Source organism: Melanostigma gelatinosum (genome assembly GCF_949748355.1).
Source record: "Melanostigma gelatinosum genome assembly, chromosome: 13".
Taxonomy (NCBI): Eukaryota; Metazoa; Chordata; class Actinopteri; order Perciformes; family Zoarcidae; genus Melanostigma; species Melanostigma gelatinosum.
Window position 1 is genome coordinate 25,754,183 of NC_136646.1, and position 27,178 is coordinate 25,781,360.

At 47.1% G+C, this 27,178-nt stretch overlaps 1 protein-coding gene across 1 annotated transcript in view; it reads right to left on the reverse strand.

Annotated features, from left to right (window-relative positions):
• Positions 1-26,613, reverse strand: part of LOC306786745 (uncharacterized protein) — a 27,374-nt gene extending 761 nt beyond the window's left edge. The window contains exons 1-6 of the mRNA XM_079281591.1: positions 25,845-26,613; positions 14,162-14,297; positions 14,024-14,112; positions 13,301-13,633; positions 7,566-7,783; positions 1-2,412 (exon numbers count right to left, since the gene is read on the reverse strand). The exon at positions 1-2,412 is cut by the window's left edge and continues 761 nt beyond it. Of these exons, the coding sequence (XP_079137717.1) occupies positions 2,098-2,412; positions 7,566-7,783; positions 13,301-13,633; positions 14,024-14,112; positions 14,162-14,297; positions 25,845-26,358 (1,605 nt within the window). The 5' untranslated portion in view covers positions 26,359-26,613 and the 3' untranslated portion in view covers positions 1-2,097. The remainder of the gene's footprint in view (positions 2,413-7,565; positions 7,784-13,300; positions 13,634-14,023; positions 14,113-14,161; positions 14,298-25,844) is intronic.
• Positions 26,614-27,178: the final 565 nt, after the last annotated feature.

A 27,178-nucleotide genomic window follows, 5' to 3' on the forward strand; every position in this document is an offset into this window, starting at 1 on the left:
CCCGTTACTAATTCATAACTTCCTGCTCAAGTTATAATTTGTGGCCTCATTGTGATGAATTATTGTGGCACAGATTCAATAATTTGGCAAAAAGTCGTCACGCCGCCCGCTCGCTTTTGTAAACAGATGGGTCACCATGGTAACGGGTCACATGACGCTGTCGAGTAAAACATGTTCATACTCTGGTTGTGTGTTTCTGGAAGAGGCTGATTATTGTTTCTTGTGGTTTTAACTTTCTATTCTTGTAAGTTTATGTTTACGTCTCGTTGTTTATTTTTAGCATCTTTTTTGTTCTTTTTGACCAGACGTGAAGTAAAAACATTTGACGTCAAAATTATAAGTGAGCAAAACATTTTTTAATTTGTCCAAGTTAGAGTTTTGACTTACGATTAAGTATTTTTATTCTCGTCAAATCTAATTATTTTATATTGCTTGTCTTCACCTCAATGGGCTTCCATATCTCTTATAACTTTGTTAAAATTACTTATTTAAGTCCTAAAAAACTATATTCTTTATTCATTAAAAAATTTATATTCTTCAGGGAATTAATATTCAACCCTGAGACGTTTATGTTTTTGTGGTTTTTACTCGTCAGCATCAGGTTCTGTTTCAAAGAAACAACAAACATCTAAAATGCAAACAGAAAGTAAAGAGAACATTATTGTAGTCACATACGGACGCAGAGCATCTACTGAGGTAATGAGGTCTGTGTGGCGAGAGGAACGAAGAAGAAACACTGGAAACGTTTGACAAGACAAATAAAATGAGGTATGTGAACACGTACGCAGGCCGGTTGAATCACTCAGACGTTAGCGAAGCAGACGAGCAGCTGTAGCTGCTGAAGCAGAACGTTAACGAGGATTCATCAAAGCAAAGCTTTTCATTCACCATGTTTCCTTAGAAGCGTGAACAATCAAATCAATGTTCTTCGCTTCATGTTGCCGACGAGGTTTAAAAACATTCAAAGGAAAAAGGGTCCGATTATCTCCACTGACGAGCTTCCACACTCAGAGTAATTTAGTCTTCTGTTTGTGTTTTTATACATGTATATATATACACACATATATATATATAGCGGTTTATATATATATATATATAAATATACGGTTATTTGTGTTTCTCCGGAGGTATGTGTGTGTCAACATGAGGTCACTGAACGAGGGATGAGGGAAGGAAGCAAGGAAAGAAAGAAGGAAGCATAGATTTAGAAACCTTCCACTTTTCTCTCGTTTCATCATCAGTTCTCAAAGCAAACCTGTACAACAAACGTAAAGATGAATTCACAAACACCGAGTCCACAATCCAACTTCTTCCTCCTTTTTACTGTTTTTAACGAGTAGTGATGCAAGAAAAAAACATCCTCAAAGATCCAGAAAAATATTGAAGAAAAAATAAAAAGAGTGTTTGTTGAGAGAAACAATTAAAAAGGGCTCTTTAAAAACAAACCACCACCACAGGAGACAGGACACAGGAAACGACTGCTGAGGAGACGAGCTTATTGCAAAAGAAAAGAAAAAGAAAAGTTCACCTGTCGAGACTGAAACTCACCTGCAGCTCGTTTCCTCCACCGGGACGAGAAGAGGAAGAGGAGTCACCTCCTCATCAATACTTCCTCTCTTACGGTTACGTTTCTTTCATCAAATTCAGCTTCTACGTTGGTTTCAAGTTAACTTGAAATGAGTTCAAATAACATTAAATAATCATTATTTTACTGACTTGTTAAAGTTCTTTGAAGTTCCTAAAACTTCACGTTGAACTCTTTCTGTGATGAAATAAAGTTTTAAAGTTTCACAGAATTTAAAACTTTTTCTTTCGTTGTTTTGATCGACGTTTCTTATTAATTGTAGAAAAAGATTTTTTCTCTTTGATTGATTTCTTCTGGACCTCGTTCACGTCTCAGTGATCAGACTCCTGATTGGTCCGTCACGAACCAATCAGGTTTTTGGGGCCTTTTTGTTTTTGTATGTCAGGTTTCTTTAAAAAGTTTTGAAAAACATTGCTAACAGCTGAAAGTTTAGATTCTAAAAACTAAAACCGGTCTGGTTCTGTTGATCCCGTTTCTGATTTTCCGGTTCCAGTGAAACTCCGGGTTCCGGTTCAGGACTGGTTCTCTGGGTGCTGGTGCTGGGCGTGGCTCTGGAGGAGGTTCTCTGGGTTTAGGGTCCGGTTCTCTGGGTGCTGGTTTTGGACGTGGCTCTGGAGGCGGGTCGATGAGGAGAACCTCTTCCCGCAGGAGGAGCAGCGCAGAGCGGAGGGGGCGGAGCCAACGGGAGACGAGGAGGCGGAGCCAACGGGAGACGAGGAGGTGGCCGTGATGACAGCGTGAGTCAGACGGTGAGACTTCAGGAGAGAAATACGACTGAACCTCCGACCACAGACATCACACTCTGACCAGGTCCTCCTCCTCTTCCTCTGGACACACAACACACAACACAACAATTATATATATAGACACACACATATTATCCAAGGCGAGGCTGGGAAAAATCACATTCAGCACCCGGACTATCAGCGCTGGACCCCCCAGGGATGTGGTCTCTCCCCACTGCTCTTCTCCCTCTGCACCATCGACTGCACCTCAGAGGACCCAACGGTTAAACTCCTGAAGTTCTCAGAGGACACAACGGTCATCGTCCTCATCAGGGACGGGGATGAGTCTGCGTACAGACGGGAGGTTGAACAGCTGGTCCTCTGGTGTGGTCAGAACAACCTGGAGCTGAACAAGCTCAACACTGTGGAGATGACAGTGGACTTCAGGAGGAGCCCCCAACACTGCCCCCCCTCACCAGACTCAACAACACTGTCTGCTGTGGAGACCTTCAGGTTTCTGGGATCCACAATCTCCAGGACCTGAAGTGGGCTCCCAACATCAACACCATCAGGAGAAAGGCCCAGCAGAGGTTGAACTTCCTGCTCCAGCTCAGGAAGTTCAACCTGCCTCAGGAGCTGCTGATCCTGTTCTACTCCACCATCATCCAGTCTGTTCTCTGCTCCTCCATCACTGTGTGGTTTGGATCGGACCCCAAACAGGACAGAACAGACTGCAACGGACCGTCAGGTCTGCAGAGAGGGTCATTGGTTCCAGCCTGACCTCCATCCTGGACTTGTTCACCTCCAGAGTCAGGAAACGGGCAGAAAGATCTCTGCAGACCATCACACCCTGGACACAAGCTGTTCACCTCCCCCCCTCTGGAGGGCGCTACAGGGCTCTGTACACCAAGACCACCAGACACAGGAAGAGCTTCTTTCAGTGGCCGTCGCTCTCATGAACAATGAATAAGTCATACTACACTCTTACCACCACTTACAACTCATGCCATTGTCTATAGGTTGATGTTCACATGTATATGTATATATATATAAAAAGTGTGTATATATATAGATATATAGATATATTGCATATAGCTGTTAAATATTTATACCTACATCTGTTCTACTTTTTTTGCTGCCCTTCTTTATTCTTTTATATATATTTTCTTGTTTATTGTAAATGTGTGTTTGTACATCGAGAGCGGAGACAAAGTCCATGTATGCGTAAGCACACATGACCAATAAAGCTGATTCTGATTCTGATTCGGGGTGTAACGGTTACAGCAAAAAAGCAGAAATGCCAAATCCTCGCTGGTGAGACTCTCAAGGGGGCGTGTCTGAAGAGCATGGCTCCTCCCACTCAGTTGTGAGGTATGTATATATATTAGTGCTGGGCAAGTTAACCCGTTAATTTCGCGTTAACGCATTCATCAATTAACGGCGACAATTATTTTATCGCATTTTATTTATTTATTATAATTATTATTATTTTTTTTTAAATTGAAAGACAAGAGACAATACACATACATAACAACAAGAGGACGACAAGAACAGTGGGATAAAGCCAGCAAACATCCTGTAGTCAGCCTGCCTCATGTTTATGGTTTTGCATTAGAGATGTGATGTCCCTTCAGGGTTGCCGTAGAGAAAAGGCTTCCGCTGCTCTGCCTGGAGACGACTGGACATCGCTGGTAAAGTCACACACACTCACATGTTAGTGCAGCTACATGCTGACATTCACCGTAAACACATTCAAACGCACAGATCGGGAGCGAAGGACTTTGAAAGTTAGCGGAAACATTAACGTGAGACAACATCCGGTTTCTTCAGACCAACATCCGGTTTTCAGAATAAGATGCCAACAAAGTATGAATTATATTCACATTAAGTATGAAACATGCTGCCTGCATCTCGTGAACCAAATGTTATTGCGCTTTAGTTCATAGAGCAGCACTTTAAAATAAAAGTGCACAATACACTACTTTATAATTCATTATTGAACTTTACCATAACAATGAGATTAATCACGATTAAATATTTGAATCATTGCCCAGCACTAATATATACTTTACTAAATAAAGCTCCTAGAACGGCCCAGACGATCAGCTGACATGAATCCAATAGAATGTCTATGAAGGAACTAAAGATCAGAGTTCATAGAAGAGGAACACGGAACCTTCAACATGCCTCCATCACTCAGACTCCTTCTATCACTCTGTGTGACTCCCTCTATCACTCTGTGTGACTCCCTCTATCACTCTGTGTGACTCCCTCTATCACTCTGTGTGACTCCCTCTATCTCTCTGTGTGACTCCCTCTATCTCTCTGTGTGACTCTCCCTCTATCACTCTGTGTGACTCCCTCTATCACTCTGTGTGACTCCCTCTATCTCTCTGTGTGACTCCCTCTATCTCTCTGTGTGACTCCCTCTATCACTCTGTGTGACTCCCTCTATCACTCTGTGTGACTCCCTCTATCTCTCTGTGTGACTCCCTCTATCTCTCTGTGTGACTCCCTCTATCACTCTGTGTGACTCCCTCTATCACTCTGTGTGACTCCCTCTATCACTCTGTGTGACTCCCTCTATCTCTCTGTGTGACTCCCTCTATCTCTCTGTGTGACTCCCTCTATCACTCTGTGTGACTCCCTCTATCACTCTGTGTGACTCCCTCTATCTCTCTGTGTGACTCCCTCTATCTCTCTGTGTGACTCCCTCTATCACTCTGTGTGACTCCCTCTATCTCTCTGTGTGACTCCCTCTATCTCTCTGTGTGACTCCCTCTATCTCTCTGTGTGACTCCCTCTATCACTCTGTGTGACTCCCTCTATCACTCTGTGTGACTCCCTCTATCTCTCTGTGTGACTCCCTCTATCTCTCTGTGTGACTCCCTCTATCACTCTGTGTGACTCCCTCTATCACTCTGTGTGACTCCCTCTATCTCTCTGTGTGACTCCCTCTATCTCTCTGTGTGACTCCCTCTATCACTCTGTGTGACTCCCTCTATCTCTCTGTGTGACTCCCTCTATCACTCTGTGTGACTCCCTCTATCACTCTGTGTGACTCCCTCTATCACTCTGTGTGACTCCCTCTATCTCTCTGTGTGACTCCCTCTATCTCTCTGTGTGACTCCCTCTATCTCTCTGTGTGACTCCCTCTATCTCTCTGTGTGACTCCCTCTATCACTCTGTGTGACTCCCTCTATCACTCTGTGTGACTCCCTCTATCACTCTGTGTGACTCCCTCTATCTCTCTGTGTGACTCCCTCTATCACTCTGTGTGACTCCCTCTATCACTGTGTGACTCCCTCTATCTCTCTGTGTGACTCCCTCTATCTCTCTGTGTGACTCCCTCTATCTCTCTGTGTGACTCCCTCTATCACTCTGTGTGACTCCCTCTATCTCTCTGTGTGACTCCCTCTATCACTGTGTGACTCCCTCTATCTCCCTGTGTGACTCCCTCTATCTCTCTGTGTGACTCCCTCTATCTCTCTGTGTGACTCCCTCTATCTCTCTGTGTGACTCCCTCTATCTCTCTGTGTGACTCCCTCTATCACTCTGTGTGACTCCCTCTATCTCTCTGTGTGACTCCCTCTATCTCTCTGTGTGACTCCCTCTATCTCTCTGTGTGACTCCCTCTATCTCTCTGTGTGACTCCCTCTATCACTCTGTGTGACTCCCTCTATCTCTCTGTGTGACTCCCTCTATCTCTCTGTGTGACTCCCTCTATCACTGTGTGACTCCCTCTATCTCCCTGTGTGACTCCCTCTATCTCTCTGTGTGACTCCCTCTATCTCTCTGTGTGACTCCCTCTATCTCTCTGTGTGACTCCCTCTATCTCTCTGTGTGACTCCCTCTATCACTCTGTGTGACTCCCTCTATCTCTCTGTGTGACTCCCTCTATCACTGTGTGACTCCCTCTATCTCCCTGTGTGACTCCCTCTATCTCTCTGTGTGACTCCCTCTATCTCTCTGTGTGACTCCCTCTATCTCTCTGTGTGACTCCCTCTATCACTCTGTGTGACTCCCTCTATCTCTCTGTGTGACTCCCTCTATCTCTCTGTGTGACTCCCTCTATCACTGTGTGACTCCCTCTATCTCCCTGTGTGACTCCCTCTATCTCTCTGTGTGACTCCCTCTATCTCTCTGTGTGACTCCCTCTATCTCTCTGTGTGACTCCCTCTATCACTGTGTGACTCCCTCTATCACTGTGTGACTCCCTCTATCACTCTGTGTGACTCCCTCTATCTCTCTGTGTGACTCCCTCTATCACTCTGTGTGACTCCCTCTATCTCTCTGTGTGACTCCCTCTATCTCCCTGTGTGACTCCCCCGTTGACGTGGTGGAGTCCTTCCTCTTCCTGAGCTCCATCATATCTCAGGACCTCAAGTAGGAGCTGAACATCAGCTCCATCACCAAGAAGGCTCAGCAGAGGATGTACTTCCTGAGGCAGCTGAAGAAGTTCAACCTGCCAAAGACAATGATGGTGCATTTCTACAGAGCCATCATTGAGTCCATCCTCTGCTCCTCCATCACGCTCTGGTACGCTGCAGCCACAGCCAAGGACAAGGACAGACTGCAGCGCATCATTCACTCATCTGTCCTCCCCAGGACAAAGTCCCACCGGTCACTCCCCCGCACATCCCTTCTATTACGCTCGACACTCTCACACTACACCTCACTGGTCTATAGTCCTGGTATCTGTCCGCTTGTGCACTCGACTTCACTTTATCTTATATTTCACTTTATCTTATATTTCACTTTATTATATTTTACTTTATCTTATATTTTCTGTAAATTTAATTTGTTTGTACTTTGCATTGTTGATTGTTGTTAAATGTTACGCACCTCCCGTCATGTCAAATTCCTTGTTTGTTCAACATACCACGGCAATAAACGGTTTCTGATTCTGAAGTCTGTTTGTGTGGAAGAATGGGTCAAAAGCAATGCATGCGCTAGTGTCTCCAAACAGGAAGCTGTCATCACAACAAAGGCTTCTGTACGAAGTATTACATATATTTCAGTGAGCGTGTTCAGTACTGTCCCCTGTGGATTCCATGTTATTACACATAACTTCATCTATGAACCTATTCGTCTGGGTTGTTACCGACATCGTCAACATCACCTTCAGAAACATATTTACTGACGGTGACGTGTTCAACACTTATTTTACCCGCTGTATGTATATCGTCAGATCGTCTAAAACCAAAGAAGAAGAAGATCAGCTGTTATTTTATGAGACATGTTTCCTTCCTCACCTTCCTCCCTTTGTCCTCTTCCTCCCCCTCCTCTTCCTCCTCCTCCTCCTCCTCCCCCCTCGTAGGAGATGGACCGACCCGGTCTGGAAGCTCACCCGTTCCGTCCCCCGACAGGACGGACATCGTCTCTTCAGCGGCGTCTTCTTCCTCCAGCAGCTGAGACGGAAGAGTCAGGAGACGGTGGAGCATCGAGGCAGAGGAGCGGCGCCCCGAAGACCCTGGAGACCAGAGACAAGAGAGACTAGGGTCAGGGTCTAGAGAGACCAGAGAGAGACCAGAGAGACTAGGGTCAGGGTCTAGAGAGACCAGAGAGACCAGAGAGACTAGGGTCAGGGTCTAGAGAGACCAGAGAGAGACCAGAGAGACTAGGGTCAGGGTCTAGAGAGACCAGAGAGAGACCAGAGAGACTAGGGTCAGGGTCTAGAGAGACCAGAGAGAGACCAGAGAGACTAGGGTCAGGGTCTAGAGAGACCAGAGAGACCAGAGAGACCAGAGACAAGAGAGACTAGGGTCAGAGTCTAGAGAGACCAGAGAGAGACCAGAGAGACTAGGGTCAGGGTCTAGAGAGACCAGAGAGAGACCAGAGAGACCAGAGAGACCAGAGAGACCAGAGACAAGAGAGACTAGGGTCAGAGTCTAGAGAGACCAGAGAGAGACCAGAGAGACTAGGGTCAGGGTCTAGAGAGACCAGAGAGAGACCAGAGAGACCAGAGACAAGAGAGACTAGGGTCAGAGTCTAGAGAGACCAGAGAGAGACCAGAGAGACTAGGGTCAGGGTCTAGAGAGACCAGAGAGAGACCAGAGAGACTAGGGTCAGGGTCTAGAGAGACCAGAGAGAGACCAGAGAGACTAGGGTCAGGGTCTAGAGAGACCAGAGAGAGACCAGAGAGACTAGGGTCAGGGTCTAGAGAGACCAGAGAGACCAGAGACAAGAGAGACTAGGGTCAGAGTCTAGAGAGACCAGAGAGACCAGAGAGACCAGAGAGACCAGAGACAAGAGAGACTAGGGTCAGGGTCTAGAGAGACCAGAGAGACCAGAGAGACCAGAGACAAGAGAGACTAGGGTCAGGGTCTAGAGAGACCAGAGAGACCAGAGAGACCAGAGACAAGAGAGACTAGGGTCAGGGTCTAGAGAGACCAGAGAGAGACCAGAGAGACTAGGGTCAGGGTCTAGAGAGACCAGAGAGAGACCAGAGAGACTAGGGTCAGAGTCTAGAGAGACCAGAGAGACCAGAGAGACTAGGGTCAGGGTCTAGAGAGACCAGAGAGATCAGAGACCAGAGAGACTAGGGTCAGGGTCTAGAGAGACAAGAGAGACCAGAGACAAGTGAGACTAGGGTCAGGATCTAGAGAGACCAGAGAGAGACCAGAGAGACTAGGGTCAGGGTCTAGAGAGACAAGAGAGACTAGGGTCAGGGTCTAGAGAGACCAGAGAGAGACCAGAGAGACTAGGGTCAGGGTCTAGAGAGACAAGAGAGACTAGGGTCAGGGTCTAGAGAGACCAGAGAGACCAGAGAGACTAGGGTCAGGGTCTAGAGAGACAAGAGAGAGACCAGACAGGGTCATGAGAGACCAGTCTGACCCCTCAGTGCAGTGGTTCTCAAACTTCTTCTGTCGCGCCCCACTTTGGAGGAAGGACAATGTTCATGCCCCACCGCCCCAACAAAATTGTAACAAAATGCTCCATGTTGAACTTTTATTGAAATAACATTTTGTGACTCCTCCATCTGTGCTTTTTCAAATGATAGAATAAAGACAATTGCGATCACTTTTAAGTAAACCAGATTACTCCATCAGACAGAAACAAACACAATGTGCATCACTTTGTTAGAAGGATGTAAATAAAGTTCAATCTGTGCAAAAAATAACTAGTATTTGGCAAAAATAGCTTATTGTGGCTGCAATGCACCTGTTTTGCACTGAATATCTTTTCAAGACAATAACAATAAAGTGCAACCTGTAAAAAACGAAATGAGTGCAGATATGCTCACACATATCAGGAGCATTTTATTTTAAATATGAGCTTTAAAATATAGCATTCTAAAAGTAAAATAATATCTGTTACCTGTTGGGCCTGTTGGTCCACTGGCTGTGCTCGTCACAGTGAACAGTGTGATGAGGACACGTGAGCCCTTGTTGTTGTTCATCTCCTTGGAGCAGAGGCTGCATTCATCATACCCTGAATATCAATGTGTTTAAAACACTGACAGCAGGAAGCTCACTCACGTCTGTTTAGACCTCCACCTTTATCCAGCCCAGCTCCACCTTTATCCAGCCCAGCTCCACCTTTATCCAGCCCAGCTCCACCTTTATCCAGCCCAGCTCCACCTTTATCCAGCCCAGCTCCACCTTTATCCAGCCCAGCTCCACCTTTATCCAGACCCAGCTCCACCTTTATCCAGCCCAGCTCCACCTTTATCCAGCCCAGCGCCACCTTTATCCAGGCCCAGCTCCACCTTTATCCAGCCCAGCTCCACCTTTATCCAGGCCCATCTCCACCTTTATCCAGCCCAGCTCCACCTTTATCCAGCCCAGCTCCACCTTTATCCAGGCCCAGCTCCACCTTTATCCAGCCCAGCTCCACCTTTATCCAGCCCAGCTCCACCTTTATCCAGGCCCAGCTCCACCTTTATCCAGCCCAGCTCCACCTTTATCCAAGCCCACCTCCACCTTTATCCAGCCCAGCTCCACCTTTATCCAAGCCCACCTCCACCTTTATCCAAGCCCAGCTCCACCTTTATCCAGCCCAGCTCCACCTTTATCCAGGCCCACCTCCACCTTTATCCAGCCCAGCTCCACCTTTATCCAAGCCCAGCTCCACCTTTATCCAGGCCCAGCTCCACCTTTATCCAAGCCCAGCTCCACCTTTATCCAGCCCAGCTCCACCTTTATCCAGCCCAGCTCCACCTTTATCCAAGCCCACCTCCACCTTTATCCAAGCCCAGCTCCACCTTTATCCAGCCCAGCTCCACCTTTATCCAGGCCCACCTCCACCTTTATCCAGCCCAGCTCCACCTTTATCCAAGCCCAGCTCCACCTTTATCCAGGCCCACCTCCACCTTTATCCAAGCCCAGCTCCACCTTTATCCAGCCCAGCTCCACCTTTATCCAGGCCCACCTCCACCTTTATCCAGCCCAGCTCCACCTTTATCCAAGCCCACCTCCACCTTTATCCAGCCCAGCTCCACCTTTATCCAGACCCAGCTCCACCTTTATCCAGCCCAGCTCCACCTTTATCCAGCCCAGCTCCACCTTTATCCAGACCCAGCTCCACCTTTATCCAGCCCAGATCCACCTTTATCCAGCCCAGCTCCACCTTTATCCAGGCCCAGCTCCGCCTTTATCCAGCCCAGCTCCGCCTTTATCCAGGCCCAGCTCCGCCTTTATCCAGACCCAGCTCCGCCTTTATCCAGACCCAGCTCCGCCTTTATCCAGGCCCAGCTCCGCCTTTATCCAGACCCAGCTCCGCCTTTATCCAGCCCAGCTCCGCCTTTATCCAGGCCCAGCTCCGCCTTTATCCAGCCCAGCTCCGCCTTTATCCAGCCCAGCTCCGCCTTTATCCAGCCCAGCTCCACCTTTATCCAGGCCCAGCTCCACCTTTATCCAGCCCAGCTCCGCCTTTATCCAGCCCAGCTCCACCTTTATCCAGCCCAGCTCCACCTTTATCCAGCCCAGCGCCGCCTTTATCCAGCCCAGCTCCGCCTTTATCCAGCCCAGCTCCACCTTTATCCAGCCAAGCTCCGCCTTTATCCAGCCCAGCCCCGCCTTTATCCAGCCCAGCTCCGCCTTTATCCAGCCCAGCGCCGCCTTTATCCAGCCCAGCTCCGCCTTTATCCAGCCAAGCTCCGCCTTTATCCAGCCCAGCTCCGCCTTTATCCAGCCCAGCGCCACCTTTATCCAGCCCAGCTCCGCCTTTATCCAGCCCAGCGCCGCCTTTATCCAGCCCAGCTCCGCCTTTATCCAGCCCAGCGCCGCCTTTATCCAGCCCAGCTCCGCCTTTATCCAGCCCAGCTCCGCCTTTATCCAGCCCAGCTCCGCCTTTATCCAGCCCAGCTCCACCTTTATCCAGGCCCAGCTCCACCTTTATCCAGACCCAGCTCCACCTTTATCCAGGCCCAGCTCCGCCTTTATCCAGACCCAGCTCCGCCTTTATCCAGGCCCAGCTCCGCCTTTATCCAGACCCAGCTCCGCCTTTATCCAGCCCAGCTCCGCCTTTATCCAGGCCCAGCTCCGCCTTTATCCAGCCCAGCTCCGCCTTTATCCAGGCCCAGCTCCGCCTTTATCCAGCCCAGCTCCGCCTTTATCCAGGCCCAGCTCCACCTTTATCCAGGCCCAGCTCCACCTTTATCCAGGCCCAGCTCCACCTTTATCCAGCCCAGCTCCGCCTTTATCCAGCCCAGCTCCACCTTTATCCAGCCCAGCTCCACCTTTATCCAGCCCAGCGCCACCTTTATCCAGCCCAGCTCCGCCTTTATCCAGCCCAGCTCCACCTTTATCCAGCCAAGCTCCGCCTTTATCCAGCCCAGCCCCGCCGTTATCCAGGCCCAGCTCCGCCTTTATCCAGCCCAGCTCCGCCTTTATCCAGCCCAGCGCCACCTTTATCCAGCCCAGCTCCGCCTTTATCCAGCCCAGCGCCACCTTTATCCAGCCCAGCTCCGCCTTTATCCAGCCCAGCGCCACCTTTATCCAGCCCAGCTCCGCCTTTATCCAGCCCAGCGCCACCTTTATCCAGCCCAGCTCCGCCTTTATCCAGCCCAGCTCCGCCTTTATCCAGCCCAGCTCCGCCTTTATCCAGCCCAGCTCCACCTTTATCCAGGCCCAGCTCCGCCTTTATCCAGCCCAGCTCCGCCTTTATCCAGGCCCAGCTCCGCCTTTATCCAGCCCAGCTCCGCCTTTATCCAGGCCCAGCTCCGCCTTTATCCAGACCCAGCTCCGCCTTTATCCAGCCCAGCTCCGCCTTTATCCAGGCCCAGCTCCGCCTTTATCCAGCCCTGCATGTTTCGTCACGTTACGTTTTTCCTTCTAAATCGTGACAATGACGAACGCTAACAGTTGACAAAGTTCCGCATGCAGCGGACGTTAACGTAACCCAGCAAGTCTGAACGGTAACGGAACATAAACTGTAACGGAGGGAAAGACGCTGTACGCATCTGAACGCTGATTGGCCGAGACTCCGCACGTCAAAGATGTTCTATTGAGAAGATCACCTTTTCTCCTCGTCTCACTCCAATCTGAGAAACGCTGGCTGGCCAGTTGAACCCCCCCCCCCCCATAAAAAAACCTCTACGGATCTACACGATTCACGTGGATGATATATTTTGATTCAAAACGCCGAATTTCGCCGAAAAGCGACAAGTTTGCAGGTATGAATAAAGTTCTTCAAATAAACAAATTCAGCATTTCCTCCTGCGCCCCACCTGCAATACCGCTGCACCCCACTAGAGGGGCGCGCCCCACAGTTTGAGAACCACTGCCTCAGTACACAGGTACTGCATTAACTGTAGTAGTACTCTGATCTTTTACTGCAACACAATGTTCCTGTTAGTGGTTATGAGTCTGATGTCCAGTAGAGGGCAGTGATCACACACACACACACACACACACACACACACACACACACACACACACACACACACACACACACACACACACACACACACACACACACACACACACACACACACACACACACACACACACACACACACACACACACACACGTTTTTTTGAGTCACCTGTAGGGCTGGGGGGGGGTCCAGGTCCTGATCCAGATCTGCTGGTCTTCCTCTGAGCGTCTGCAGCTTCTTCATCAGGAGAAAACACCTCCATGTCCTCCAGAGGAGTCCAGCGGGGGTCCTGCTGGGGGGAGGAGGGGGAGGGCTCCAGGGTCACAGAGGGGGTGGAGGGAGGAGCCACTTGATCAGCACCTCCTTCATTAAGACTCCGCCCACCTCCTCCATCCAGCTCCTTGATCTGCCAGACATCGCTGCACCACTTCTGACCAAAGACCTTGTCCAGGATAGGAACCCAGTCCTGAGACACAGAGAGGACAGGGGGGCGGTCCGGCCCTGGGGGGGAGAGAGGAGGTGAGGGGAAGGAGGTGAGAGAGAGGGGGAGAGAGGAGACAATGAGAGGAGAGGGAGGAGGTGAGAGAGGAGACGAGAGGAAAGGGAGGTGAGTGGGGGAAGAGGTGAGAAAGGAGAGAAGGGGAAGTGAAGAAGGAGAAGAGGAAGGAGAAGAGAGGGAGGAGGTGAGGAAGGAAACAAGAGGAAGTAGGTAAGAAAGAAGAGGAGGGGAAGTGGAGAAGGAGAAGAGGAAGGAGAAGAGAGGGAGGAGGTGAGGAAGGAAACAAGAGGAAGTAGGTAAGAAAGAAGAGGAGGGGAAGTGGAGAAGGAGAAGAGAGAAGTCACGGTGTCCAGCGGTACACCGTGACTTCTCACTTAAAGGTGTCCACTCACCATCTCTCCTTGGCATCTCTCTGGTGACATCGGTCATCTCCTCCCTCGTGTCCTCAGAGCCGCTGGGTGACACCGAGTCGTTCTCTGACCCCCTCCTCCTCCCCCCGGCTCCTCCCCCCCCCCCCCCCCCTGTCCAGCGTCTCCCCCAGGTCCAGCTGCTCTCTCTCCATCTTGGTGATCTCCAGCAGCAGGTCGTCAAACGACGCCTCAACGATCTTCGTCAGCTCGTGGACCGCAAAGTCCAGGACCTGCTCCATGACCCCCTTCAGCTGGTCTGGAGGAGGAGGAGAGACCACCATCATCATCATCATCATCATCTTCATCATAAACATCACCACCAAGTGTATTAGTTGTATAGTGGAGATGGTATAGTGTGGAGATGGTATAGTGTGGAGATGGTATAGTGTGGAGATGGTATAGTGTGGAGATGGTATAGTGTGGAGATCGTATAGTGGAGATGGTATAGTGTGGAGATGGTATAGTGTGGAGATCGTATAGTGTGGAGATCGTATAGTGGAGATCGTATAGTGTGGAGATCGTATAGTGGAGATCGTATAGTGTGGAGATCGTATGGTGTGGAGATCGTATAGTGTGGAGATCGTATAGTGGAGATCGTATAGTGTGGAGATCGTATAGTGTGGAGATCGTATCGTGGAGATCGTATAGTGTGGAGATCGTATAGTGTGGAGATCGTACAGTGTGGAGATCGTACAGTATGGAGATGGTACCGTGTGGAGATCGTATAGTGTGGAGATCGTATAGTGTGGAGATCGTACAGTGTGGAGATCGTACAGTCTGGAGATCGTATAGTGTGGAGATCGTATAGTGTGGAGATCGTACAGTGTGGAGATCGTACAGTGTGGAGATGGTACCGTGTGGAGATGGTATAGTGTGGAGATCGTATAGTGTGGAGATCGTACAGTGTGGAGATCGTATAGTGTGGAGATCGTATAGTGTGGAGATCGTACAGTGTGGAGATCGTATAGTGTGGAGATGGTATCGTGTGGAGATCGTATAGTGTGGAGATCGTATAGTGTGGAGATCGTACAGTGTGGAGATCGTATAGTGTGGAGATCGTATCGTGTGGAGATCGTATAGTGTGGAGATCGTATAGTGTGGAGATCGTATAGTGTGGAGATCGTACAGTGTGGAGATCGTACAGTGTGGAGATGGTACCGTGTGGAGATCGTATAGTGTGGAGATCGTATAGTGTGGAGATCGTACAGTGTGGAGATCGTATAGTGTGGAGATGGTATCGTGTGGAGATCGTATAGTGTGGAGATCGTATAGTGTGGAGATTGTATAGTGTGGAGATCGTATAGTGGAGATCGTATAGTGTGGAGATGGTATAGTGTGGAGATCGTATAGTGTGGAGATCGTATCGTGTGGAGATCGTATAGTGTGGAGATCGTATAGTGTGGAGATCGTATAGTGTGGAGATGGTATAGTGTGGAGATCGTATAGTGGAGATGGTATAGTGTGGAGATGGTATAGTGTGGAGATGGTATAGTGTGGAGATGGTATAGTGTGGAGATCGTATAGTGTGGAGATCGTATAGTGTGGAGATCGTATAGTGGAGATGGTATAGTGGAGATGGTATAGTGTGGAGATCGTATAGTGTGGAGATGGTATAGTGTGGAGATCGTATAGTGTGGAGATCGTATAGTGGAGATCGTATAGTGTGGAGATCGTATAGTGTGGAGATCGTATAGTGGAGATCGTATAGTGTGGAGATCATATAGTGTGGAGATCGTATAGTGGAGATCGTATAGTGTGGAGATCGTATAGTGTGGAGATCGTATAGTGGAGATGGTATAGTGTGGAGATGGTATCGTGTGGAGATGGTATCGTGTGGAGATCGTATAGTGTGGAGATCGTATAGTGGAGATCGTATAGTGTGGAGATGGTATAGTGTGGAGATGGTATAGTGTGGAGATGGTATAGTGGAGATCGTATAGTGTGGAGATCGTATAGTGTGGAGATCGTATAGTGGAGATCGTATAGTGTGGAGATCGTATAGTGTGGAGATCGTATAGTGTGGAGATCGTATAGTGTGGAGATCGTATAGTGTGGAGATCGTATAGTGGAGATCGTATAGTGTGGAGATCGTATGGTGTGGAGATCGTATAGTGTGGAGATCGTATAGTGGAGATCGTATAGTGTGGAGATCGTATCGTGGAGATCGTATCGTGGAGATCGTATAGTGTGGAGATCGTATAGTGTGGAGATCGTACAGTGTGGAGATCGTACAGTGTGGAGATGGTATCGTGTGGAGATGGTATAGTGTGGAGATCGTATAGTGTGGAGATGGTATAGTGTGGAGATGGTATAGTGGAGATCGTATAGTGTGGAGATGGTATAGTGTGGAGATGGTATAGTGTGGAGATCGTATAGTGTGGAGATCGTATAGTGTTGAGATCGTATAGTGTGGAGATCGTATAGTGTGGAGATCGTATAGTGTGGAGCTCGTATAGTGGAGATCGTATAGTGTGGAGATGGTATAGTGTGGAGATGGTATAGTGTGGAGATGGTATAGTGTGGAGATGGTATAGTGTGGAGATGGTATAGTGTGGAGATCGTATAGTGTGGAGATCGTATAGTGGAGATGGTATAGTGTGGAGATGGTATCGTGTGGAGATCGTATAGTGTGGAGATCGTATAGTGTGGAGATCGTATCGTGTGGAGATCGTATAGTGTGGAGATCGTATAGTGTGGAGATCGTATAGTGTGGAGATCGTATAGTGTGGAGATCGTATAGTGTGGAGATGGTATCGTGGAGATCGTATAGTGTGGAGATGGTATAGTGTGGAGATCGTATAGTGTGGAGATCGTATAGTGTGGAGATGGTATCGTGGAGATCGTATAGTGTGGAGATGGTATCGTGGAGATCGTATAGTGTGGAGATCGTATCGTGTGGAGATCGTATAGTGTGGAGATCGTATAGTGGAGATCGTATAGTGTGGAGATCGTATAGTGTGGAGATCGTATAGTGTGGAGATCGTATAGTGTGGAGATCGTATAGTGTGGAGATCGTATAGTGGAGATCGTATAGTGTGGAGATCGTATAGTGTGGAGATCGTATAGTGTGGAGATCGTATAGTGGAGACCGTATAGTGTGGAGATCGTATAGTGTGGAGATCGTATAGTGTGGAGATCGTATAGTGGAGATCGTATAGTGTGGAGATCGTATAGTGTGGAGATCGTATAGTGTGGAGATCGTATAGTGTGGAGATCGTATAGTGGAGATCGTATAGTGTGGAGATCGTATAGTGTGGAGATCGTATCGTGGAGATCGTATAGTGTGGAGATCGTATAGTGTGGAGATCGTATAGTGTGGAGATCGTATCGTGGAGATCGTATAGTGTGGAGATCGTATCGTGGAGATCGTATAGTGTGGAGATCGTATCGTGGAGATCGTATAGTGTGGAGATCGTATCGTGGAGATCGTATAGTGTGGAGATCGTATCGTGGAGATCGTATAGTGTGGAGATCGTATAGTGTGGAGATCGTATCGTGGAGATCGTATAGTGTGGAGATCGTATAGTGTGGAGATCGTATAGTGGAGATCGTATAGTGGAGATCGTATAGTGTGGAGATCGTATAGTGTGGAGATCGTATAGTGTGGAGATCGTATAGTGTGGAGATCGTATAGTGGAGATCGTATAGTGTGGAGATCGTATCGTGGAGATCGTAAGTTTTTTTTATTGTTTATAAAATAAGAAATCGATAATTGGCGTCCATGTATCGATATAATATCGGCACGCAAAATATCGCGATACTATGCTGTATCGATTTTTTTCCCCACCCCTACTAGACAAATGACTGTGGAAACAAACTTACACATTTTGCACTACAGCCTCTAATTGAGAGGAAACCCAGCTTTCTGCTCCATAGAGACCAATGTTATTTCTGACTCCAAGAACATCTTCCACAGAACATTTCTAGATCGCCACTGAAGCCACATTTTTTTAAACTACCGACACCATTTTCACACGATCTGTTCTTCAAGTCATCCTTCCTCTCCGGTATTAATATCGGAGCAATAGGAGCTACGGTTATGGGGTTTTTAAGGATTTGTTTGGCAGGTTTTCCCCATTTTTTTCTCCATGCAGGCACACAGGTGTTTAAGAACAAAAAGAAGAAGAAACATTCCTTCATTAGTCCCACAGTGGGGAAATTATTCTCTGCATTTGACCCATCCCTGTAAGGAGCAGTGGGCTGCCCATGCAGGCGGCCGGGGAGCAGTTAGGGGTTCAGTGTCTTGCTCATGGACACTTCGACACAGGACATGTAGCAGCCGAGGATAGCGGACAACCCTCTCTACCCAGGAAGCCACGGTCACCCCATAAAAGTTTGTGATTGGTCTAATTGGTGACGTTGATAAACACACGGACGTGTGTCAGTGTGCACACGCACACATGACTTAGAGATATTCAGTCTGTCTTACACACTTACTCTCTCCATGTATGTCTGTGTGCATGTGTGTGAGTGATAGAGATTGAGAATGACATACATACAGTCATTCAGATCGTAGAGATTTTTAGAGGACCCCCCCATTTCAAAATAAAAGCCCCATGTATCTTACGTCTTCGAGCAGTAGAAGCCACACTGTCAAAATTTCTTGCGAAATTATATAATACTAGCAGAGATAAAGCGCTCTAAAACTTCTCTAAAAATGTTGATTTTCAATACAAATCTAACCAGCTCAAAGCATGTGGTCTTTACATGCTTTTATTTTGAAGTGTCCCAGCTTTAGTTTGAAAGAGTCTGAGTTGATCTCCAGGAGTTAATTTCATCACTTACACTAACAAACCCCTCCTCCTTTGTTCCTCTCCACAGTGAGCAGACACCACACATGTGGACCCCCCCCCCCCCCCACAGCGGTGACCTCTGACCCGAGCGTGTGGGGTCCTCATTATCTCTCCGTCTGAGTTTATCTAACTCTCTCCAGTCTCGCGGACTCTGAGGGTTCAGAGTTTCTGTGAGTCCACATTTCTGCAGACTTTGACTGAGGGAATTACCCACAATTCATAGCCACGTGATGTTAAACGCTGGGGTTACCAGTAGAAGCATGGAGACATAAAAAAAGGTAAACAAAGAGGATTCAACACGGGGTCTGCCGGTTCTACCGGTCCCATCACGCAGGGTTCTGCTGGTTCCACTGGTCCAGTGTCTCTGTTCACACGCCGCTAACTAGCATCACCAAGACTACTATCAGGTAACAACTCTTCATCTTCATCAGCCTCGTCTCTGGTTAATGGGAGGACTGCTGGTTGGTCCCATTCAAACTGGTTGGTACTGGTTGACCTGATGGTCTGATTGATACTGGTTTAAACTAGTTGATACTGGTTGGTAGGAGTTTAAACTGGTTGGTACTAGTTGGCAGCAGCTCCTCTGTGTGTTCTACTTTTTTGTATTTTTTCCACTTTTTCCTCTCTTCTTTAGTTCTTTTTCTGAGAGAGGATGTGGACATTAGTGGTGTCACGGATCACGGATCGATCCGTTGGGATCAGCCCTCACGGTTCGGATCACTTGTGAACCGCGGATCAATCCAGTATTTTTTTTTTTTTTACAGTGTAATCGTCATAGTGTGTAAAGTTCTACTGCTGCTGTTCCTTTTCAAGTAACAAGTCCCCGAATATCAGTGCAGAGTGTCAGTGAACAGACATAAAGCAGGAGTGTGTTCAGTGAACGGAGCAGCTTAGAAGCATTTAACGGTGACGTCATGGCGAGCGGAGGAATGGCAGAAGCCGCGGCGTCATTTAAGTTGCAAGTTTGGGAACATTTTGTCTTCCCTGTAACGTATAATGACGGATGAGGGTGGTGGACGAAGCGTTACGGTATGTCGGCGTTATTTAAAGAGAAAGACACGACAACGGCAAAACATCGGCATGTCCACACATGAAGAGACACCATCCCGTCTGTCAGCGACGGGGACACTCTGGTGTAGAAAACAAAGGATTTCTAAATCTGGTTAAAATGCTTGAGCCACGCTACGAAATCCACTCACGCACCCACTTCAGTGTGAAGCTGTTCCAGACCTCTATGAGAAGGACAAGACTGCAGAGACCGCTTTCACCACGGCGGAGTGATTCTTAGTCCGGTGCTGTAGACACGCCCCCTCTGTGAGAGTCACACACACACACACCTGGGGCAGGTGCTGTAGACACGCCCCCTCTGTGAGAGTCACACACACACACCTGGTTCAGGTGCTGACAGAAGCATCAGAGTGAAGCTAGACAGGCCCAATAATATTCCAGTCACCACAGAAAGGTCGACCCTCTCCCCAGACAATGGAGATATTCTCATCTTTTTGAAAATGTCACAGTAATGTAACATTGTTGTGTATTTGAATGACCTGACAGGAAGTAAACACAGACCAAGTTGTTGCTGAGCAGTTCAGTGTAAACAGTGGAAGCTCACTGGCTGTTTCTTTCTTTCAGTGTTGATGAAAGGACGAGGATATCAACAGACCTCATGTTGCACTGAAACTGAACAGAATTCTTGAATGTATTGTTTTTATTTATTTATTTCATTTTTTTCAAATTGGACATCTTCAATATTTTCGTTTTCATGTAAGACTATCGCCCAAAGTTCTTTGCTTTAAGTGTTCTTGAAGTTCTTTAATTAACAAATGGAAAGCAAAGTTATATTAGTCTCCTCCCCTTTTCTTTGTTGATCCGAACCGAACCGTGAGGTTTGTGATCCGTGACACCCCTAGTGGACATGGTGGAGGAGGACAAGTACCTGGTGTCTCCATCGACAGCAGACTGAACTGGAAGAACATCAACGCTGTGTACAGGAAGGGGAGGAGTCAACTCTTCTTCTTGAGGAAACTTGGATCCTTCAACGTGTGCAGCAGGATGCTGGAGATGTTCTACAGTCTGTTGTGGTCAGTGCACTGGACTCCTGTAGTCTGCTGGGGGAGCAGCATTGGAGCCGGAGACACCAACAGACTGAACAAACTGGTTAAGAAGGCCGGCTCCATCATTGGCTGCAAACAAGACAATCTGGAAGAGGTGGTGGAGAGGAGGCCACTGAAGAAACTATCATCCATACTGGATAACCAGGACCACCCTCTGCACCACCTCCTGCAGGGACAGACTGATGCAGCTCCGCTGTCACAAGGACAGATTCAGGAGAACATCCTGTCCTCTGCCATCAGACTTCATAATGAAACAGCTCGGGCCAGATCGTCGTCCTTCACATGAACACCGCTACACGCTGTTGCTTGTTGTTGGTGATCCTGCCTCTACTGTCCAGGTTGTTTAGTTTAGTTTACTAGTTGTTAATTTAATTAATACCACTATATTCATGCTATATACTGTGCATTTCTATTTTCTATTCTATTCTATTCTAGCTTGTTTTTTATGAATCTATTCCTTCAATTCAATTTCTGCTCTGTTATTTTCCTGTACTGTAGATATTGTGCATTCCATACGTTATATTTACTCTGTAAATTGCTGCTGCTACAAACGAATTTCCCCCTGGGGATGAATAAAGTTTATATCTATCGATCTATCTGTCTAGTTGGTACTAGTTGGTGAGGGTTTAAACTGGTTGCTGATGATGATCATTATGACGATGATGCTGATGAGGAAGATGATGATGCTGCTGATGACCTCCCATCATCATCATCATCATCACACGGGAGGAGTGAAAGCTCCAGACTGGGAGTCAAACCAGCACATTAAGTGCTCAGCATTGTGACCTGTGAGATCCTCTCTGTCGTCCTGCTGGCCTGGTTTTAGGGAGCGGGGGGGGGGGGGGGGGCGTGTCAGCCGTGTGTGTTCGAGTGCACAGATGTGTGTGTATGCATGCATGGTTTATTCTCTGTCTCACGTGTCTCTGCATGTGTGTGTGTGTGTCTGAAATACACCCACACAAACACACAGAACGTCTGGATGAGTGACAGCTTCTGTGATGGAGGAGGTCCGTACTGTTCAGACCGATCAGACTCATTCAGACCCGTTCCTCGTAGTGGTTCACTCAGTCGATCAAATGTCCTTTAGCAGCTTAAACTAACGAGATGATTGAAGTCAGGCTGTCTCGCTTTCTCCGAGGCGGATCCTCTCAAACACTTAATGCGACCCAGACGATCAGGATCAGGATGGTTGCGCGTGCACGTCCTACTTCTAAAGGGGGAAGCGTGGATCACCCAAACCATGATGTTCTAACAGTCCAATGTGAAATAAAGTCACAGAAAGAGCCTCTTTGTTCTCCGCTGACGAGCAGGAGATGATCATGAACGCATGTGAGGAAGTCAAGACCGTAATCACAGCAAAATATAACAGCGGCACCGCTGAGAGGACCAGACAAGAAGCACGGCAACACATCAGACACGTTCAATGCGTCAGTGTTGGAAATGAAGCGGCTCATTTTAATGCCTCATCAGCCCAACCAATCACATGACATGTCTTTATGTGCTGCTGGCAGTAGACTTCATGATGCATCATCCAATGAGATCTACAGCGACAATAATGATCTCAACTCTTCAGAATAACAATAAAAACAAGCCCAACGAGGATCCAATGACACTCATTAACATGAGGACATATGTGCTGTATGCCTCATGCATCATGTACTGTATGTGTGTGTGTACATGTGTGTGTAGATCACATGTAGAACTAGCAGTGTGAATATGTGTGTGTGGGCGGATCAGTATGTGTGTGTGTGTTATTCATCATCAGACATTCAATCAACTGAAGCAGTGAAGATCAATAGTGTGTGATTCTCTGTGTTCTCATCATGATCCACCTTCATCATGTTCTACAGTAATGATGTGCTGCTGTACTAATAACACTCATATCATTATGAGTGCTTTAACCTCATGTATGCAACCAGCCATCAAGAGGACATGAGAGCAAGTACACACTAAGCACACACACATGACTCAGAATGCTGAGTCAGCACAATATGTGCCATGGTGACGTGATGAACACATCCATAAGTTTATTAAGCGCCAAATCAACTGGACCAACAGTTCAAAGTTCAAAGTTCAAAGTAGCTTTTATTGTCAATTCTTGCATGTCAGGACATATAAGGAATCGAAATAACGTTTCCCACTCTCCCACGGTGGAACATAAAGTGCAGCACAACACATAAAACATAAAACACTTCCTAGGCTAAGTGAAGACTGATATCCTAGTTAAAACATATACTATACTACAATAAAACATTCAATACACATAAAAACGGGAAAAGTGGGCAATTAATATAATAAATAATTAATAATGTAGGGGCAGGTGGGCAATTGATATAATAATGATGGGAAAATGGGCAATTAATATAATACTGTGTGTGTATGTGTGTGTGTGAAAAGTGGGCAATAAATATAATATAAATATAAATATGAGTACATATTTACAGTACTTCTGTACTTTCAGCTTCAGCTTCCCTCAGGCTGGAGGATATGATTGGGGGGAGTGAGGGGAGAGAGTTCAGTGTCCTGACAGCTTGGTGGGTAAAACTGTTCTTTAGTCTGGTGGTGCGGCAGCGGAGGCTCCTGTACCTTCTTCCAGAGGGTAGGAGGCTGAACAGACTATGTGCAGGGTGACTGGTGTCGCTTGCAATTTGAATGGCTTTCCGGGTGAGGCGGGTGGTGTATATTTCCTGTAACGAGGAGAGTGGGGCACCGATGATCTGTCCGGCTGTCTTTACAATGCGTTGGAGTGCTTTCCTGCTGTGTTGGGTGCAGCTACCACCCCACACAGTGATGCAGCTGGATAGGATGCTTTCAATGGTGCCCCTGTAAAATGATTTCAGCACTGATGTGGGGGCTTTTACTCTCTTCAGCTTGCGAAGGAAGTAGAGGCGCCGCTGGGCTGTCTTTGCCAGTGATGCGCAGTTGGTGGCCCAGGAGAGGTCGTCAGTGATGTGCACCCCCAGGAATTTGGTGCTTTCTACTTGCTCCACAGCAGCACCATCGATGGTCAGTGGCAGGTGTACAGTGTGGCGTCTCCTGAAGTCAACAACAATCTCCTTAGTTTTGGTACAGCGCAGCGCGGCATGCAGCGGCTTTCCCCATGTTCTCCGCATCGCCGACACTACAACAACGCAGCACTCGCACAACAGCTCAAGGCTGCATCCAGTCTGTGGGACAGGCAGTGTGGTGTTCAATGTCTGCTCCAGAAGCTCTGGAAAGAAATGATTCCTTGTGGGCAGAATGGACAGCGCTCGTACAGGAAGTCATCGTGATGTGATGACGGATCTTGGCGATGTGGAAGAAGTCTCTCCCTATAAAACGCTCATCTAACTAATATCCTCCTTCATCAGTGGATCTCTGAGGAAGGGAGCTGCACATTAATGCAACAGAGGCTTCTTAGTTTGCTCCGCTGCTTTTAAGGATCACGTGTGTCTCACTTTACATGCATTTCATCAACTCCCGTATAACCCCCAGTATATGCGCAAGCGCATCAGACTACCGTATGTGACGGGAGCGGCCATGTTTTCCGGGGGAGTGGCAGCTTATCCAGCTACCTTCAGTTAGCCTGCGCTGGAGCAGGTTCAAGCTTTTGGATGTGTTGCCATGGTGATTTTGCCGAACTTGCTTCGTGGAACCGAAAAGCCTGATTTATGTCATCTTATCCTGAAAAGTATCCGGCTAACTCAGTTAGCCACGTACGAGGCACGGGGCCCTGATCCATCTCACCATCCCATAATAACAACAGGCCTTCTATAAAGCAGAGCTGAAACAAGCTGCAGAGATTAAGCATTTTACACCCTCTTCTGGTATATACATATATATAAATAAATAAATAAATAAATAAATAAATAAATAAATAAATAAATATATATATATATTTATATATATATATATATATATATATATATATTTATATATATATATATTTATATATATGTATATATATATATATATATATATATATATATATATATATATATATATATATATATATATATATAAATATATAAATATATATATATATATAATATACAGATTTATATATATATTATATCGTACTTGTTAAAGTCCAGACATCAGGAAACTAAACTCCGTCTGATTCATCACATGATCCATGCTGCTTTACTAGCATGGATCATCATAACTACATAATGATGATAATTAGTAAAAAGTCTGAGTTCATGTTTCTATATTCTATCTACAGCCAATAACGTCTTTGGTTCTACAACCGTTCCCTCGTGTTCCAGTCAGAACGTCAAAGTAAAAGCTGCTGTGTCACATGACACCATGTTATTTATGGAGGGAGGAGGAGGCCTGGCTGCTGCTTCTCTTATTATAACCAGGCCGTAAAACACACGACTGGCATGCACTGCCTTTGATGTATATACACATGTATATATATGTATATGTATATGTATACATACTATATATATGTATGTGTGTTTGTAAAGACACAATACGACCTTTTCTCTTTATTTATATACATGTATTATTTATATTTTAATGTATTTTATTTATATCTATCTGGTATGTTAGTTTACATGTGTCTCTTATTGACAATATGTTAAATTATACCATAAATCAGCTTTATATCCTGCTCCGTTCTCCATTATTCTCCAATTAAACCCCCAATTATCGAGTTATTCTGACCCGTATTAAGGCCCAGTGTGTACCCAGACTGGAGCTTCTTTGTCCCGGTCTAAGGAGCCCCCATGGGTCCTGGTCCTCTGCTGTCTGCTGCTTTTAAACGGACCTCTGCAGAGTTACGCAACGCGTCGCGTGCAGCTAGAGGGAGGAGGAGGAGTGCCCTCGCGCTTGTTGTGTTGGCGTGTTTCTACGTGTGAATGCGCGTGTTGTATAACCACAGGAGAAGGGGGAGGGGCTCAATCTACCTACCTACGACTCGTCCTCGCTGCTCCAGACGGCGTATGTCGGTGGGGACGCCGGGAAGAAGAAGCTGTTGTTGCGGTGGTGGTTCTGTCTTTTGTTGTCCGCTGCTGCCGTCGCCTCCTCCCTGGAGCCTGATCCGGAGCCGGCGGTTCTCCTGCTCCTTCACGGCGGCCTCCAGCAGCAGCGTGTTGAGACTGGAGCCCACCGTCTTGCTGATTTCCTGGACCGCGAGCTGAACGACCTGCTCCAGCACCGACTCCAGCTGGCCCTGGAAGAACGAAATGTACACTGCTCCGTTCATGTTTCCGGCTCTCTCATTCTCGTGTACCGGAGACCCACCCCTCCTCCGCCGGCTGCCCGGTCTCCCCGACGGAAAACTAGGCGTAAAATGTAAAAAATCCACCCCGGAGTTCGGCTCGTCTCCTCCGGCTGCTCGGCTCGCTATCTCCGCCTCGCGCGTGTTACAGCTCCCTCTCGGTTGGTTCGGGTCGGAAAGACCGGAGTAGAGGCGCAGCAGCATTTTCCCGCCCACATGTCCACATCTCGTGCACGCTCGCGCCCTTGCCAGTCAGCCCCCTCACGCCATTTTGCCTTTTTTAGAAAATAACATCAGTCATTCACCAAATGTCAGCACGGACTCAGAACCGTGTTATTACACCAAAATACCTCCCATATTACACACTGTGGCTCCACAGTACTACGATAATAGTACTTTTACTCCACCACCTGACCAACAACTGGACTTTATATTCAAACATCCGCATTTAAAAACCTCTCAGGATATTATAAGATATATATATATATATAAAATGCGCTAAACGTGTTAGCTTATTTATCAGTTTGCCACTTTAGTTAAATTGGTTGATTAATCGTTCGGTCCACATCTTCAAATGTCATTCAGTTTAACATAACATAAATTTCATGACAAATTTCCCCTTGGGGATGAATAAAGTATAATTCTATTATATAAAAGGTGTCTGTAATACTGTTTGGTGTATTTTATTGTTTATCTTTAAAGGGGCCAAACATGAGTTTGAGAACTTGTGTTTTTGTCTCCACGCGGCTCTCAAGATGGCGGCAGGTGAGCCGGCGATTTGCAGCTAATGTTATTAATGGTGTTGACGGAGCTAACGGTGATAGCGGAAATAACAGTGATAATGGAGATAACGGAGCTACATGAGGTAACGGTGCTAATGGGGCTACATGAGCTAATGGTGCTAACCGGAGGGTGAGCGTGGAATCTAACAGCTGTAACTGACGTATTATCTTTTTTTTATGCTAAACTATTATGTCTCAATTCATGATAGGCCGTATCTATAAATAATTAAAAGAGCTCATTT